Here is a 17,715-nt window from a genome sequence, read left to right on the forward strand (position 1 = left end):
TTATCTCCAAATCCCTACGAATAGAGTGCAGAATAGATGTGAGAGGTGCTAAGACAGAGATCTTTGTTGTTATGTTTTTTTTTGTAAAAGGTTTTTGTTAATTTACTGTTTAATGTGCCGAAACTTAAACCAATTAATGCTATTTTTTTTCTGAATAACACTATCTATTCAAATTCAGACCGTGCGTTAATAATTCGATATCTTTTCTTTCCTGGACCACTTCCGATCCTTCCCGAATGTCAGGTCTGAACTAAATGAGAGGATAAAAACAAAAACAAAAAAAACTGGTCGATCTCCTGTTAACAAATCCGATCCAAATCAGGATCAAAGTAGTTACTGAGAAAAGCAAGATTTGAAGAAAGCACGGTTCACCCTAATTTTCACGAAGTCCTCCTTTTCCCATTTAGAATTAGCGATATCTTCATTCTCTCATATGCATACTGTAGTTATTAACATCTTTATTCACCTGTGTATTTAGCAGAATGTGTATAGTATCTGAAATGTTTGAAATGCAACATGTAATCAATGCATATGTTAAGTAGTTCGACCGCTCTTGTAAGTGAAAAGGCAACGGTTCTAATGTAAACTATGATACATTCGCTTATGTAACAATAAAAAAGCATAGTAAAAAAACCAAATTAGAAACAATTCAGAAACATATATTATAGCAAGAACAAAAAAGACTATACTCACGCATTGCTCGGTCATATTTGATATCGTTAATACTGACAATAAATAAGAGAACAGGTAAATATTAAATCACACGAATCAATATATAAGAAATCATTTACAGATATTTTCCCCACCAGATCGCAAAAATCGAGTTAGAGGCGTGGCTTCAACTCACTCTTATTGGTCAGCAAATCGCTGCACCTCCTCTTCCATTTCCACTAATTACGTGGTGGTTCTAATCAGCGACACGCCCATATTGAGCACGTCCATCCACAAAAATTAGAAGACAGACTGGATGGCAACCAAGAAAAAATTACGTGCTCCCGATGTGGTACGAATAGTTATCGATTAGCTGACGACTTATGGGATAGTCTTTTTAATGTATATCATGAGTAAACGGAGAAATCAACAACAAGCAAACTGTAAACGTAAATGTAAATGTAAATGGAATTCTGGGATAAATGTGTAGACCGTGTTGTTTAGGTGAAGACCGCGATGCTTTCACTGCACAAATTCGGCTAAGGCGCGGGCTGGCGCCATAGGACGTCGCTCACTTGCTCGACGAATCACGCCGTGCTTCTTTTGTACCGGTACTAAAGGCTGCTTCATAGGTGGAGCCATACGCCATTGCACATATGGCGCTTGTGAGTTATGCCGACGGAACTGAAAAATCCACTGTTAAGGAACATTCTCCATGCACACAGGTAAGGAAGCACGCAAACTTCACTAAACAGCACTTTACTAAACAGAAAATTATTAACTACTACATAAATGTTTTAAATGTTAGTTTTGAAAGCAAAACTAAATGTGTCACATTCGATCACCAAAACAAATGTTACAGCGCAGTATGTTCAAAGATGTTCGTCTTGATTGATGATAGAAAAAGATCGAAATCGATCGATGATCGAAAAAGCAGCGTAGCGCAATGATTTGACAGAATGCTTTCAATCTTTTAGTTATGCTAAAACCAAAGCACCTACTACTACAACTACAAAGTACAACCAACTACGTTTTTTAGAGCTACGTCTAGCAAACTTAACATGACTGTAACAGCTGCTAATTGTATCCTATCAATGTCCAAGCACAACCAATTCACAAACACCACAAATCAATCGAAACCAATCAGTGACATCACATCATCACACACACGCCTCATCTTACCGTCATCATCGTCGAACAATGGCGTCTCACATAATGCCATTGCTGCTTCAATGCGAGCACGCTCACTTTGTGCACACTGTATTTCATAAATGAGCAAATAAAATAGAATTTGGTGTTCCAAAGATAATGAAACAATTGTTAGCTATCCCACAATATATCAAGAAAGTACGCAGAGACTCCTTTCTTCCTCTTCTTTGAATTTCCCGTTTCTTTTTACTCACCTTCGTGCTGGCAATATATGCAGCTTTGACCGTCAGAACTACGGCACCGAGAAGATTTCTGGCGGTTTGGATAAGCGACATGGCTGATTCCAAGCCGGAAACTACCACATCGTTACCAATCTGCTGCACATCCGCTTTTACCTGTAGTAGAAATGCATGGTTGCATGATTTAGTGCAGAGCGCGTTCAAATGCAGACTTTCTATATCACTCGCCTTGCTACAGATGTTCAACTGCTGACAATAGAGCGTGATCCGCGATAAATAAGCGAAAAGATCTGCTTTCGTGTTCGAATCAACACTTTCATCACCAATTTGTTTCGCTAGCGCATTTAACTGAAAAAGAATAGCTTCATTTCAGAAAATTCAAAAACTAGAACAATTTAATAGTAAGTAGCTACCAGAAAAAGCAATAAGAGGAAACTAATGGACCAAATAAAGCGCGAAGAAGACTTACCTTTGAACCGTCCACGGAAATTTCTTGTGCTGCACGAATCACATCCATCGTGGTCTTCAAAGGTCCATGACCCCTAAGAACAGCATTTTCCTTGGGAGATTATCAGTATTGGGATTTTTGCTTCAAAACAAGGGCAAATCCAAAATTTCTACGTATTAAAACTCACTAATAGCAGCACTCTTCCTTTTTCTTAACAAAGGATACTAATTAAAAAAAAAAACTAGTGGTTACTCAAAAAGTAAATTTTAAGTAGAAAATTTCAGATGAGTATTAAGAGAAGAACTTTGATGGTGCTGTGATATCAACGGAAATGTGTTAACAAAATATGCGGGCAGCAACCAAACAGCGGCAGATATCTACCAAACGAAAAGTTCAGTCGAACCTACAGGATCAGCTAACTGTGAAGTTCCCGTGAACTGGTGACTTATTTCCAAAAGGTAAAGGCGTATCTCGTGTATCTCTGTGTAAGAACTAAAACTACCAATTTATAATGGACATTTTCAAAGATGACCCAATTGGCTTGCTATTCGAAATACATCTTATATGATCTCTGACTGATGAGAAAAGAGAGCAAAAAAGAACAGCTGGACACGTGAAAACGTAAACAATAAAACTAGAGAGAAAGTACCTTGTGAAATCAGTCATGTCAGTCATAATCATGCACATATGTTTCGCTAACACGATGATATCGTTGCCACTTTCATCCCATTTAGCCACTTCCCGTTCGAATTTCGTCTGGGTGATCTGCAAATTTTTCATTCTCATTAATTATTGCTACAAAGCAGGTCCTGGAACGCAATTATAAACTACAGTCAGCTTCACAAAAAAAAAGATTCCTGTGGAAACTCTGCCCGTACCTTAAAGACATCGATCTGCTCTTGGATCTTCTTCTTATCCTCCTCTGGTAGACGACGCATGATTTTTTGTTGGTTCTCTCCTTCTGATATCTTAAACAGAAAATAGTTAAACAAAGATGTTAAGTCATCCAGGTGTTTATTTAGAAAGCACTACTAATAATCTGTGATTAGAAAATTTAATGAACAAGTTCGCTATACGAAATATTGTATTTTAGAAAGATCGGCGAAAAGAATAGCAGTCAATTTTAAGGGAACCACAAAACTCTGTAGCAAAACCAGAAGTCTCCAGCAATTTGGCTTTATAAACTTTGACTTGTTATTAAAGGAAATCGCAATAGTGCAGAAAGTAAATAAAGAACAATCAAAGAGAAAAAAATCAGAAAACTAACTGCTCCCAGTTCTACTCACCCTACTGGTGTTATCGTGCACATTCGTTTGACCATCATCCTCATATTCGTTATCCGAATCGACATCTTCTGGATGCCGATTCACCAGAAGTGCATTGCGGATGTCTTTTACTGCGTCGTGCACCAGAGTGCAGGCGTTGATAAACTCGTCTGAGTCACGATCCCTATAAAACCTTATTGCAGATCAAATTTTCTAAAAAAAAAAAGACAACATTGATGTAAAGCAAAAGCATAAGCATTCTGTCCACTTTTCGGTGAGGAAACTGAGAAGGAAGAAAAAAATCGGAAAGAAAGTAGGAACCGTAAAATTTTTCAAAGAAAATTTATGAAGTTAAAGAATATTTGTTGCCTACCCTTACTGACATATCAACTCTATACTGCAGTAACTTTTTGGGAGCAAAACAAAACTCAAGTCTCTTCTAAGATCAAACATTAAGACACTAAATTTACCTTTCTTCCTGAGTTGAATTCGGACCGACTGCTTCTAATCGGGTAACAACTGCCTCCGCACGAACAGCGTACTGGCTCAACACTGGAAATCGGACGGGCGATTACAAATGAATAGAGAAAACAGTAGTAAAAATACTGTCTGCAATTTCGGTAGAACAACTTCGATGTGACGCTGATTACGGTACTAGCTTGCAGGGGAGCGCGAAACAGAAAAGGGAGCAAATATTGTTTCCACTCACTCTCATCCCTTAACCTTCTCGTTGCCAACTTCACTCGCTCTGTATAAGCACTTGGCTGCAATGCGTCCATTTCAGCGTCGACTGCCGAACAAACCTAAGAAAGTTCCCAATAAGTGAGATTACATTTGTATGAAGTTAAAACTAGGCTTACTCTCAACGATCTGCCACGGATCGCTCCTGATGCTCTATCCAGCATGTCTCCATCTCCTTCGTGAACAGCCTAAAATGAGTCTCTAACGTAACTAATCAATGTACGAAAGTAATTTTTTCTATTTTAAATGAAATAGGGAAGCTTTTCTAAAGATAGAATCGCAAAAAGACAAAGAATATAGCAAAAATTTGTAGGGTAGACTAGTTACAGTTAGTCTTACCTGTAAACCAGCCATGGCATCCTCAACGATATGCGCTTCACTGACTGCCAAAAAGTCGTCAAGGGTCATTATCGAGTCAATAGCCATTGTTAGCAACCGCACCTAAACAGTAATGGTCAGACCAGCATATTAAAACTTTCTGATAATAAAATTTCCTAAAGAAAGTATCTTAAAGCTCACTTTGTCTTGCCAAATATCCCGGAACAAATCCATATTTTCCTGTGCAACTTTGCTGTCACCGCGTAGGCATAATAGTTGAGCGGCGTTCACCACCTATGAACATTAATTGGCATCAGACAATTAATGGACAAAAATTTCAAAAAACTCAGCACCTGAGGAGCTAGTTTCCTAAGCTGGTTCGCAGTATATCGAATAATTCGGACACCTTCCACGTCCGATGACATCTCACAAGCCAAGTGTGCTACCTACAACATAATCACCTGTAGAAACTACCGTTTACTCAAGTTACTTACTTTAGCTACTTTAAATAGTTTAAATGAAATAGTTTAATAGTAACAAAATAATTTAAATAGTTCTTCACATAGTTCTTCTAAAACAAATGTCGCGAGGAACTCACATCCACTATTTTATTAGCATGTTCAAGGAACAATTGTCCAGCCTGAGTCGTCCCTTCACTGTCTCTTCGCTTCGCAGCATCAATTAGAATAAGAAGAGGAGTATTCGTATCCAGAAATGCGTCGCTCACATGATCAACTACAGCTCGTCGCAGATGCCTGGAGAATGGACCCCTCAGTTCAAGACCTTCATAATTTATTCGAATACGCCCTCTGTGAGCAATTTCGATTTCCTAAGGTCGTACCTTCTCAAATCTTTTGCTTTCCGCCCCACCAGCACCATAGCCAAGTCAACATCTTCGTTGTTATCTCTTCCGCACTGAAATCTAAGTCGATTGGAGAAAAAAAGGAAAGGAATGCTAAAAGGAACCGAAAAAAAAACATTCCAAACGCTAAGGTTTCAAATTTCAACGGAGTTAGAGATAAATATGCAGATCATACGAGCTGACGATACGTACGCAACATCTAACTATCAGAGAATAATAACTAAGAATTTAAAATCTAAAAAAAACACAAAGAAAATTGGGCTGTTCACAGCTGTGTGGACTTCCAGGGTGATTATCAGCATTTTTCACCGCTCACGGCGACTCAATTACGAAAGAAAATTTTAAAAAAACAGAACAAAATACGAATAACATAATTTCAAGCTGATTGTCCGATCATTTGTTATTTCGCATGTGATGAAAAGAAACTAATTTAAAAAAAAACCTTTCCTGATAGGGAATCGGCACCTTTACAACCTTTTGGAACAACATAAGCGATAAGACAAATTTCTGTTGGATACATTTTTACATTTCAATAAAACAGCTCTCATAGTTACTCCCCACGTAGAATGAGAAACCAATTTTCATCCTAGACGATCCGTTGAATCCCCGAGTTGCGATAAACCCTTCTATGATCCCCGATGATTCGCCCCATTGACCTTTAGCCTTGACATTCGCACCAGTGATTACGTATGCGTGATCGCACCGCCGTGTTTGAGCAAACCAACACTTAAGAAATCTTGAAACACTCATGCACTTTGAAATCAGAGAACTTTCCATCCGATTCGTCGTTGAAACTCACCAAAAAAAAGCCAGTAAAACATCATTCCAATTGATAGTGACACTTAATTTTTCTAATTTGAACTTTTTAGATACGCACTTCTTATTCCTTGCAAACGAGTCGAACTATGCGGTCTCACATCATTATGTTTAATCCTCACTAATTACCAACATTTCCGTAAACGTTACGCTTCCCAGTCGTTGACCTCGTCAGAGTCTTAATACACAGTGAGAACGTATTTGGCAATTATCCAGCGCCTCCAATTCAGCATACGAAACAAAGCGCATCTTATCTACGACCAGGGTGCAGAGAACGGCTCACACTTATTTCGCCAACATAAAAGAAATCTCAAGGGAACATCTTACCATATCTTTGAGGAAAGAAAAGAAGTTCATAGCTAACGGTTACAAATATCATCATAAGAACTACAGTTCCACTATGTTATATCAGGCTACTGTACGACACATAGGATGGACCCCACCATAAAGTCCAAATCAAAACCCCGCGAAATCTACACCACCAACATAAGAAAAGTATCACGATCTAGGGGGCAAAAACGTTTGCTGACACATGGTACCATTTAATTCGGTCAAAAAAGTGGGTTACGACGTTGAGAAGAAAGACACAGGAGAAATGTATGAGTGCCTTAGCACGGAACAGTGAAAAGGTCGCGCTAATCATAAAATATTTGACACTGACAAACATAAGCCGCAAGACTTTTCGAAAAAAGTATAAGTAAAAGGTATGTAAGTCAGTGATCTAGTTCTAGCTCTGCATGTGTAATTAGGGGCTGTGTCACGTCTTGTCGCAAAAGTAAAAGTAAGCGCAGGATCTAGAAACATAGCTTCAAATATGTATTCATAGAAAACCCAACTTGTCCTGAAACAACACATGTATGGAACAAATCTCTTCACAGATATCCTCTGATAGGCACAGCTTAAGGAAGCTAGCGGAGAAGTTTTCTTTGAACGAAGAAAAAAGAAGGAGAGGAGCACATGTCGAGGCCGGCGCGAAATTTGGTTATATTAGAAAATAAGAGTTTAATTCACACAATTCAATTCAATTTTTGCGGCAAGAAAAAAAAAACTGAGAAGAAAAGCGAGAACGGCTTCATCTTACAAATATAAATTTGTTCAAATGACAGCTAGCCATTTCATCTGCTCGACGCACCATGTATGATTGTTAATCTATCTATTAAGCGTGATGTCAAAAGGACAGGAATCTGACTGCTGTGACAATGCATAGGTCAAACATTAGATTTTTAGCAGTTAAGAGCTGCTTACTGTGCTCTCAACCTTTTTACGTCTTCGGATTTGTTTATATATATATATATATATATTGTTTGTATTTTGTTTTATATCTGTTCTTTATGCTGTGTCCTGTCATTTTTCTCGACATATTTAGCCACTGGGTATAGCTGCCACTAAGAACGATGTCCTTCGCTGACACAACAGAGAAGCATCTCGTCACGCGGAAAATAACTGCTAAACAAGCGTGAAAATCCCTCAAAAGCCGTTAGCGCGAAGCAATCAATGCACTCGACGAAAATGTTTGTATGTATCTCAAAGCGGAATTCAACCTCACCGCATCTCACGTTTACATATATTTACCTTTCCCTTCGTCACAACCACGACTAACTTTGAAAAACGAGCTACGTGTAGCTCTCTTTACATAGCTGGAAATTTGCAGCCATATCAAGGTTAGTCAGAGTCACAAGGCTGCAAACCAAATGCGATGAAACGATACACTTTCAGTTTCTTCCAAAATTTTGAAGCATATGATCATAACTACTCCACACAATATCTAGGATTTCATTGGAAGATTCTTAAAACTACTGTTCACTCACATTCTAATTTTATACCAGCTCAAAGTTCGTTAGTTTGATTAGCCACTCGAATGACCCTTCGCATTTTATTCTGGCTCTGCAGTGCGCCTAGTCTATCAATAGTGCACGTCTCCTTCCTGAGAAAAACGGCCTTGCAAAAACGATCACATGACGAGTGGACAACGGCACGATCGTCAATTAGTTAGCAATTGCCTGCGAATGGCGCACGGCGCCTTATTTACATTAATGAGGACACGTTTTGAACATCGCACAAGCCCCTTTGAAAACAGAAATCTCCTTCAAACGATATTATAGCTGTAAAAATCTCCGAGCAATTAAACAATGGCACACATTGATAAGTTGTCTGTTGGCAGCAGTGGTGTTTGCACATGGCTGGCAATAAAAAAGATATATTCTTCATTACGATTCAGGGAGTTCAATTAATTTTGCAGGCAGAAAAAAATCACCAACTAACATCGATTGCTATATTTCTTTAATTTCTTTACCATGACAGTTTCACTTTTACGAAACTACTTGTAAATGGAGCGAATTTTCAATGACACCACGAACATTGTACCGACTAGTGAAGCCGAGTATAATTTTGGGTTTCAAATATTCCTAGCTGTAAGCTGTACCTTATGAATTGTGTAAGAATAAGTTATGAAAAATGCAATTTTGCTGACATTTATGCTTATATTCGAGAAATAATGGTTGACTAAGAGATGTGGACCCCATCCTTTTAGCACCACTAACCTCTCACAAGGTGAAAACATCTCTCTCTCTATCGCAATGTTCAAATACATGAGTTCTTCACCTCCCTATCCAATCAAACGAATGTGCAAACACTAGCGTTTTCTAATGCAAACAAAATCGCCGATATCAGACTCGTTGTGCTCTCGGACAGAATCCGCAAAGAAAGCCGATTAAAAGATTCACTGGACGGGAGAAGATGTCGTAATTTGCAGCACAAACATTTTGCCATATCAATATCGTAAAATTAACATCAACGGTTGTCCCACATCCCACAATTTTTATAATTATGAAAAGAGGTAAATCTAGGAAGACAGAAAAAAAATATGTAGGAAATAAGTGTAAAGTGAAACTAAAATCAAAATGAGACTTAATAAGAAAATATCAGAAGATAAAACATACGCTTTTTTCATACTCTCCAAGTAAATCTTGCAAAGCTTGGCGGAGATTATTGCATTCGCTAACGATTTTTTGTTTGCGATCAGCACGAGTGCTGCCTGAACATATGAAGCAGAAAAACGTATCTTTTAGCAATCATGAACATCTCTGAAATAAATTATTTGAAAGTAATACCCGAATCTGCGATTGCAGCTGATCCGCTGACAATTCGTTCGAGAAGTTCTTCTAACTCTGGACGGTGTATGTGGGGCTTATAAGTTCCAGGTTCGAGGTACACTCTATTCTGAATGGGCGTGACGTAAGAATGAGGACTAATGCAGAAAAGTATTAAGGTAATTTTACCTGGAATTGATCAAGTTCACTGATGAGGTGACCTAATCGCCCTTGAGCAGTGAACGACATATCAGCCTTTTCTCCTTTAATAATGATTTGCAGAATATGTAGTAATGGTATATTGGAAAATAACTAATATTACAACTTTAGCATAGCAGAGAAAATAAAAAAAACAATCTAACACAGTACCAAATTTACTGAGTGGCTGTTTTCGATACAGTTACGATAAAGTATATCAAAAACATAGTTTAACCTTTAAGGATAGCATCCATAGCATTCAACGCTGCCAACGCTTCTCCGTGTGCATAATCACGGTTTTGCCGCGATTCGTCGCTTTCCGGATGGCGTACAAATGCCTAAAGTTTATGGATTTCAAGTGATTCTGACTTGTTCGTATAACGCAAACATGTACCTTAGTTGTAGCAAACACCAGAGGGCATGATGACTTCAAAAGTCCTTTACAAGCTAATAAATCGTCCCGCTGGTTTGGATCGCGAAGGTCAGCAATGCGTCTCCTAAAACGATTCTTATCTTTCTTGCTCAAGCACACTCAAATTGTTGGAACCAAACACCTAAAATTCTTCGTCATAAAACATTACGATCGTTCATAGTCAGCGATATTCAGAGACATGGAACTTCACGAAAAAAAAGTCTGGAGGTCGTTATGTAGCAGTCAGTTATATTGCAATGCGAACGAGGACCTTGATCATTCAAAGTACAAGAGTTTGGGCAGGAAATCCGGAGCAGAACTCAATATAACATATTGGAGGATAAGGAAAAAGTACACAAATTTACCAACGTTCTATGATTGATTACTAAAACATTCATGATCATAGAAAATAATAGCAAAACCAGGAAAGGAACATTCCACACAGACTTTTTTCACAAACGAGTTGGACGAACAGTAAAGTAAAACCCGTGATAAGTAGGAAATTCAACGATGAAAAGAAAAACCGACCGCACAGTTTCTTCGATTTCTTCAATCTCGGCAATCATCAACTGATACCGGTCAATTACTTCTTGATTTGAAGTTGCTGATCGGATCCCATCAAGAATAGTCCGTACCTGCAGCAAACTCAGCAATATTTAAACTCTCAAAAAAGGTGTGGATAGTCGTCCAGACAAAAATAAATATAAATAAAGACAAAAAAAAAAGAAATGAACTCCCCAAAGGTCACTTATACTCGCCGGTAGCTAAAAGATGAATTGCACTCCACACATCAGATAGCATTCGTTTTTTTTTACTATGCAGAATCTCTTTTTTCCCCAAAACGAAACTCTAACAATAGTTTAAGGACACCCAGCCGTTGTTCTACCCTTTCGCATTGTTTTCATAGCACTTTCCTTAAATTACAGATAATTACATTACGGAGACCATATGTTCAGTTAGTACTCTTAGTAATAGACAAATGATCACGGGCTAATAAAACCACAACAAGGACGCGTCCAATGTCGTCATTAGTTTTCCGGTAAACATTTCCGAGAAAATGCATACAGATCAAAAGATAAATTCTGTTCGCTATTCTTAAAAAGAGAAACACTCGAAACATGCCTTGGTAGTCTCAATCTAAGCAGTTAATGCAAGTCGGAAGAAAATAACGAAAAAAAGCTTAGAAATAATAAAAGACAGAGAAGAAGATTTGTAGTTGACTAGTGCGTGAAGATCCCAAAAAAACTCGCAAAACACGCAACTCAAGGACTCGAGGAGCACAATGAAATTTCGTATTGATTAGTAAGATGGGGACACGAAAACATGTTTAACATAATCGCTTTGAGTGGGGGATGATGGAGACCCACTCATAACATTCTCTCTAAGCAAAAATAATTTCCTGTATCCTGTTAAAGAGCAATAAAATATAAAAATGTCAAGTAAGATGAGACGTTGGAAATAAAACAAATTTTAAAAAAAGTAAGATGCTGACCTTATCGATGCCCTCAACAATGAAAGCCACATCAATTGAATCCGCGAGAATGAGGAAATGAGCGACGGCCTCAAAACAATCGGCATATAAAAACTTGTACTTTCAAATATAAAAGCGGAGAAAATAGAATAGTCTAAAGGAAACTTACTTGCAGCAATGTTTTACCAGCGTTGATCGCACTTGCTCGCCGCTGTGAGGACGAACTGTCGCGAATGAAATCACGACCAGCAAACGACATTGATTGGCCTAAACATAGTTGGAGATTAGGGTAGGTATCTCGTATATTCAAGGAAAATGTGCTTCGTGAGGAACGAGTACACCACCACTTTTACGCCTACAACTGATCGTTATCTCAGAACAGAGCAGCGGCCTTGGTAAAGTGCAGTTATAAAGAAACTCTTATTGAGGGAGGCAAAATAAACTCTTCCATGAAAGCTAGTAGCATAAAAACTAGACGCTATATCCGCATCCGTGGTCGAAAAATATGCACACTGTCGGGTCAGTCCAAGACGGAATAGCACAGCACGTAGCTACGCGCAATAAAGTATTTTACTTTAAAATCGTATGCAAAAAAATGAAAAATTTGAAAGCTTTTCTTTACGGAACGCTGTGCTTTCTTTTTGGAGAATTTCACAAGGAACAGAATAACTTTGGAGCAAAACAATGTCCACATTGTTTTGATTCCAATTTTATAGAACTCTGACAGTCTATCTTTCAGAGAATTAAGTGGAATACATGATCTGCTAAATGTAAACAGAAGAAACAACAACATATTCACACAAGAAAATCTTATGTAACTACCAATAAAAAACCATTATCTCAGCTGCAAAATGTTAGCAAATCAAATTTTGATCAAACAGAATAAGTAGCAAATCAAACGATTTTAAGATACAAGAAAATATAGGTTAAACGGAAAAAGATAAAGGGGAAGAATGAAAAACAATAAAAGAGTAACAAAAAAGCTATCAAAAAGTAAAACTAGAACGCTTTGTGCAAGAACACCGTTTTCTTAGAAGCGATGACAGCCATTTAAAGAAAAACCTCTAAAGGTCTTGACGATGGGCCGCTCAGACAATACGAAAAAACCATAAGAAAGTAGCAACGGCACAAAAAAAGGCTATTTATTAACTAACCAGTGTCTCGAACTTCGACTAAGGCATCTGTCAACGTCTCCAGAGCAGACCCATGCGCCAAAGGACACGATCGTATAGCAGCATCACCTTGGTCAAGAAATTGTTGCACACTACGTTCAACCGCCACAACAAGACTTTCGGATGTTTGTCCAGGTTGTAGAGGAAATGTTTCAGTGATGTTTGTCACCTAAAATGTAAGTGTTAGAGATGGGGGAGGGACACCACCAATATCCAAATCAGCACAATTCTAACTGAAGAATCTTACCAACTCCTACAAATCAATCTAAATCTGCAGAATCTATAACTAAATTTATTATGGAACTTCTTAGACAAGTGAAGATAGCATTTAGCTATTAATATTATGATTTAAAAGTATTACTACAGTGTATCAAGTATAGGATTTGTGTCCTCGAGTGGAAATATGCGTTGTGAAGAGGCGTGTTTGCACAAGCCGTTCGCTAGCCATGTTTTTTTTCTATGTTTTGTGGTTAGATGTCCTATCCGAAACGGCCGTATCGTCTATCTTTCACAACGGCTATAATATTCCAATGTTCAAAACGGAAATTTTATATTATATATTCAGCTATATTTAGATTAAGGGAATCAATTCTTCGGGAGACATTAGAAAAAACGAGCAACGATCGTTAAGAAGGGACTGTAGGAAACTTTGAAATGCCGAAAAAAGGAAAAAATACAAAAATATAATAATATGATATGTACAAGACGTCTATGTAAGCTCTCATGCAATTTTTGCATAAAGATATCAACCTCACTTCATTTTGAAATACGAAAAGCAATAGTGAGTGCATGATTATACAATACAAATACATGGTTCATACAAGGACCAAAGTTTGCACCCGATTACTCATAAGACTTCCCGACTCTGAACAGGTACGCTGATTTCCCCTTCGCTTTGTTTTTGAATGAAAGAATCAAATGCACCCACAAACACATCAATAAACGATTCGCAACCATAGAAATTGATTTTAAAAAATGGAATAGGGGAAAAGAAGAGTTTCTACCAGTAAAGAATGAATCAGATTCAGGTTTTTCGTATCCGATGCTGATAGGAACCACCACAAACACCGGAAAAGAAGAAAGAAGCAAGTGAGGATGCTCATAAATAGTTTGTGAGGAGGAATTTTAAGACTCGAAAAGCAAGCCTGTAGTATAAAAAAATACATATTTGCCGTTTCAACAGTTACAAAATTTAAAAAAAGGGGTTGACTAGAAGGAATAGGGTTCCATAAAAAAGATCAAAATCAAGTCCCAAGAGAGTCTACGACAAGTGAAAATCACAAGAATAAGATCTTATAAAAAACATATATGGAATAAAAATCCAACTTCGCAAACGGTCCAAAAGAAAAAAAAACAAATTTACGGGAAAAAAGCTAGTGCTGTAAAAATACTTACATCATTTATCAGCTGGAAGATTAGATTCTCGACGGTTTTTGTTTTCACTTGGTCGAAATTAAAAGAAGACTGCAACGATGCTCGCACTACCATTTGATGCAATTACGTTGCAGTTTTATAGTGTAGAAAACGACAAAGATGATATCTTTACAACCTAAAAATGTGGAAGAAAAGTTACAACGATATTCCGCGGAAGGACAAACGACTTGAAATGTGATGTGTGCATACAAAACAAGAAACGTGCAAGAAGGACCCAGTAGACAATGATTAAAAACTACAAAATTGAAAAAAAGAAGCTAAGAAGAAATATGACTCATAACACAGACTCCTTATGAAGGCAACCAGCATACGAACCATTATACCGTAGGTGACGCCCACCCAATGACGAATTTGAGGACGTAATAACGCGTGGCGGCGAGTGCACATCCAAATCGATATCGTAGGGAGAAATTCAGAATGGAGATTTTTCGTTGCTTCTTTATGCAGGGAAATCCAAATGTACAGTTGTTTCAGCAAGTTTCTATAAGAAGGATAGGAGTATAGACATATGGAAGGGAAATTTCAGGGTCTGCCCCTCTTTTTCTGAATGAAATGCTGCTTTTCTAATAAGCATTCGTTCCGTGATACAGCATAACAAGAAGAATGTAGAATTTTGGACCAGTAATGAAGCAGAATGTCTCACAATTTTTCCCCAACAAAATAAAGTTCCCCCTCACTTAAATACTACCTTGCTCGTGTTTCGTAACTCAAGATTATGTCATAAATTATAAGTCTAAAGCCGGATTATACGTCTAGTTTTGTACTTTTTCATGTCTTTTTTTTCAGAAGTTTCTTCATGAAATTTTACATATGTGTAACCGTTGTGGATTGATGGCTAAAAGCTATTATCTAGGTCTTTGCACAATCAGAAAATACAATCGACGTCTAATATGTTGTGTAAGCGCAACGCGTTACTTCTCCGGTGGTTCTATCGATGGGACCTCAGCCACAGAGGACTCAACGACACACAACACTTTCAACGCCGGTGCCTATGTGATTAAGGAGCTCTTTATTAGCTTTTCCAGCAACACCGAAAGAAGAAAACTAAAACTAGATTTAAAAACTTAACAATATATCGCATAATTACATATAATTTAAATGCGTATTTTGGATTCTGTACGAGTTTTACATACCGTAGCGATCTCTATGAAGAGATTACCTGCTTAGAAATTGTCTTTCAATGTAATGTTCTCCAAACGGCATAGTTAATGTGCCATTGGGAAGGATTATCAAAATCTGATCGTGATAATGCTAGCCGACGTACATTGCTATCATAGATACATACCCTGAGTTCCAGTTGAACACCAGCGTTTAACGCATTTTACGATAATATCCAATACATGTGTCCGGGACTTTTTAAGGATTAATTTAGCTGCAAACGTTAGAAGGAAAGTTGCACGAGGGCACAAGGACTTCAAGTCGATTTATTACGATAAATAAGACATATGAAATCATCAACATAATATTTACAATGAGTACTAGAGCAAGGGAATGAATGTGTTATGCGAGCTCAAGTGCTGTAAGAGATAAAGCATCACATTTGAAAATAATATTGAAACATAGAACGAACGGATAGCTATTACTCAAAAACAACAAAAATAAGCTGCCTGATGACTAGTACACGTGAACCATTCCGTAAAGAAATACCCAAAAAAGAATATAGGTGAACAATCCGCCGACTATTGAATGTGTCACAGAGAGTGTTCGATCGAGGAAATAGGATTTCCATTCAAAACCCGCCTTCGCTTCCCAGAATAGAGCCTGAAAAAGATATGAGCAGTAAGGAAGAAGAACAGGAAATAATAAATGGTCATAAATAATAAGTGATTACTCATTGAAAACACTACAGAATATATCACGAGCAAAATTTCAAAAAGACAAAACCTGGTCTGTTTGTGACACTAAAATAACTTAGGTATGAGACTGTAGGACCTATTTCTAATGATAAATTTTTTTGAAAAACGCTGAAACCAAACAAAATCTACAACAAAATTCATTTCCTGTTTGCACCAAAACCTCCTAAAAATGAAGAAAAACGTAGAAATATAATGAAAAGTAAGGTAAAACTCTTCTTACTTGGATTGCTACTGACACAAAGTAGAAGATGAAACCAGGTATTCCTGTCAAGCCGAGAATTCCTAGAAAAGAAGTTCTTTGAGGAATTTTAGTGAAAAATTCGAAATTGTTGCGTAAACTACGACTAGAACAACGAAAGTTATCTTGTGCTTACCTGCAGCCATTCCCGAAGCTGCTGCTTGACATGTTCTACTATATTCAAGAGAGCTGTAGTTGTTTCGCATTGCCGACTCACTATAATTTCACTAGTCATTCCAGCTATGTATTTATTTAAACACGTACTTAATTCGTAATGTATGTACCGTTATATATCACAGTTAGAGAAAGGAAATAAGAATAAGAATATTTCATTGTTGTACATTTAAAATACAAAATAATATCAATAAGATCAAAGATAAGAAATAAGGTAGTGAGTGGAACTTACCTGAATACTTCTAGACCTTTCTGTTTGTCCTTGTTTTTGTCGGAACTCTTTGTTTTAGGTGCCATCCTACTGGAAAAAGAATCCGTCGTATCAAACTAGAGTTTATACGCGAGAACCAACTTGAAACAAACCAAGAAGAAAGAAGGAACAAGCAATACAACGGATCAAACAAGAGTTGCAATGCGAAATAAATACAACGAGATTGCGCTTGACGACATGCGCTAGTTTTGTCAAATGTCAACTCGAATCGTGGAAATGCTGGCGCCCGGAGTGTATCTCGCCGATTTGAAGCAGGGTTAAGTTCATAATAAAGTTGATTTGTTGTAGTATGACTTCGTCAAAGTACTCACCATTTATTTCTTTGAGAGCACTGCATAAGGCTGCAGCTAACAAATGATGCTCGCCTACTGAATTCTTATCTAGTTCTTGCGACGGATAATTTCTCATTTTCACTTGAGCACTATCATTCCGGTCTACTTTTGGACTGGTGAACTTATCGATGGGATTAAATGCACAACGTTAAGGTATTGTCCATGAAAGTCCACATAGTCATGTTCTAATGTATGCTGTTGATTTGGAAACGAGCAGTAAATACGCTGAAGTGGATACGGTACAGTTCTCCAGGAAATCGTTATGTTCTCAGAAGGTCATTCATTACATGTTCATCGTAAGACTTCTAGGAATATTCGGGAATGCTACCGGGAACAGTATAAACATAAGTACGATTACCATTGAGTCAGGAAATTATGTCTAATGGAGGAATTACTAATACTACTATTCAAGATGGGACCCTTCCGGTCGATAACGATCCATTTCAACATTGGCTACCTCATACATTAGCCGGATAGTGCAGGTGCACTACATACCGTAAACTTCTTACGGAGACGAACGTCAGGAAGTATTAACGATCCACTCCTTTTTCCTGTTCATTTACTGAAATTAACCTCATC

At 37.6% G+C, this 17,715-nt stretch overlaps 2 protein-coding genes across 3 annotated transcripts; both read right to left on the minus strand.

Annotated features, from left to right (window-relative positions):
- Positions 1-1,173: 1,173 nt before the first annotated feature.
- On the minus strand, positions 1,174-14,319 carry RB195_016099 (uncharacterized protein; the record flags this gene model as incomplete). 2 transcript variants are annotated; one of them, XM_064207104.1, is made up of 26 exons in its annotated part: positions 1,322-1,335; positions 1,834-1,909; positions 2,055-2,195; positions 2,268-2,387; positions 2,509-2,581; positions 3,137-3,252; positions 3,366-3,455; positions 3,774-3,936; positions 4,223-4,304; positions 4,462-4,555; positions 4,613-4,681; positions 4,833-4,934; positions 5,013-5,105; positions 5,165-5,257; positions 5,410-5,566; positions 5,653-5,726; positions 9,429-9,523; positions 9,600-9,708; positions 9,768-9,841; positions 10,012-10,114; positions 10,171-10,273; positions 10,717-10,823; positions 11,681-11,749; positions 11,829-11,926; positions 12,814-13,000; positions 14,227-14,319. In XM_064207104.1, the coding sequence occupies 26 exons, from the start codon at positions 14,317-14,319 to the stop codon at positions 1,322-1,324; spliced, it is 2,595 nt and encodes an 864-aa protein (XP_064062986.1). The 2 variants fall into 2 exon arrangements, with proteins under 2 accessions (XP_064062985.1, XP_064062986.1); XM_064207105.1 differs by lacking the exon at positions 1,834-1,909 and having other exon boundaries at positions 1,174-1,335.
- A 1,560-nt stretch (positions 14,320-15,879) lies between these two features.
- On the minus strand, positions 15,880-17,141 carry RB195_016100 (uncharacterized protein; the record flags this gene model as incomplete). The annotated part of the gene is made up of 5 exons (XM_064207106.1): positions 15,880-16,026; positions 16,342-16,403; positions 16,496-16,575; positions 16,766-16,834; positions 17,116-17,141. 5 exons carry the CDS (start codon positions 17,139-17,141, stop codon positions 15,880-15,882), a joined length of 384 nt encoding a protein of 127 aa, XP_064062987.1.
- Positions 17,142-17,715: the final 574 nt, after the last annotated feature.

The sequence above is a fragment of the Necator americanus genome, chromosome V, assembly GCF_031761385.1.
Source record: "Necator americanus strain Aroian chromosome V, whole genome shotgun sequence".
NCBI classification, from domain to species: Eukaryota; Metazoa; Nematoda; class Chromadorea; order Rhabditida; family Ancylostomatidae; genus Necator; species Necator americanus.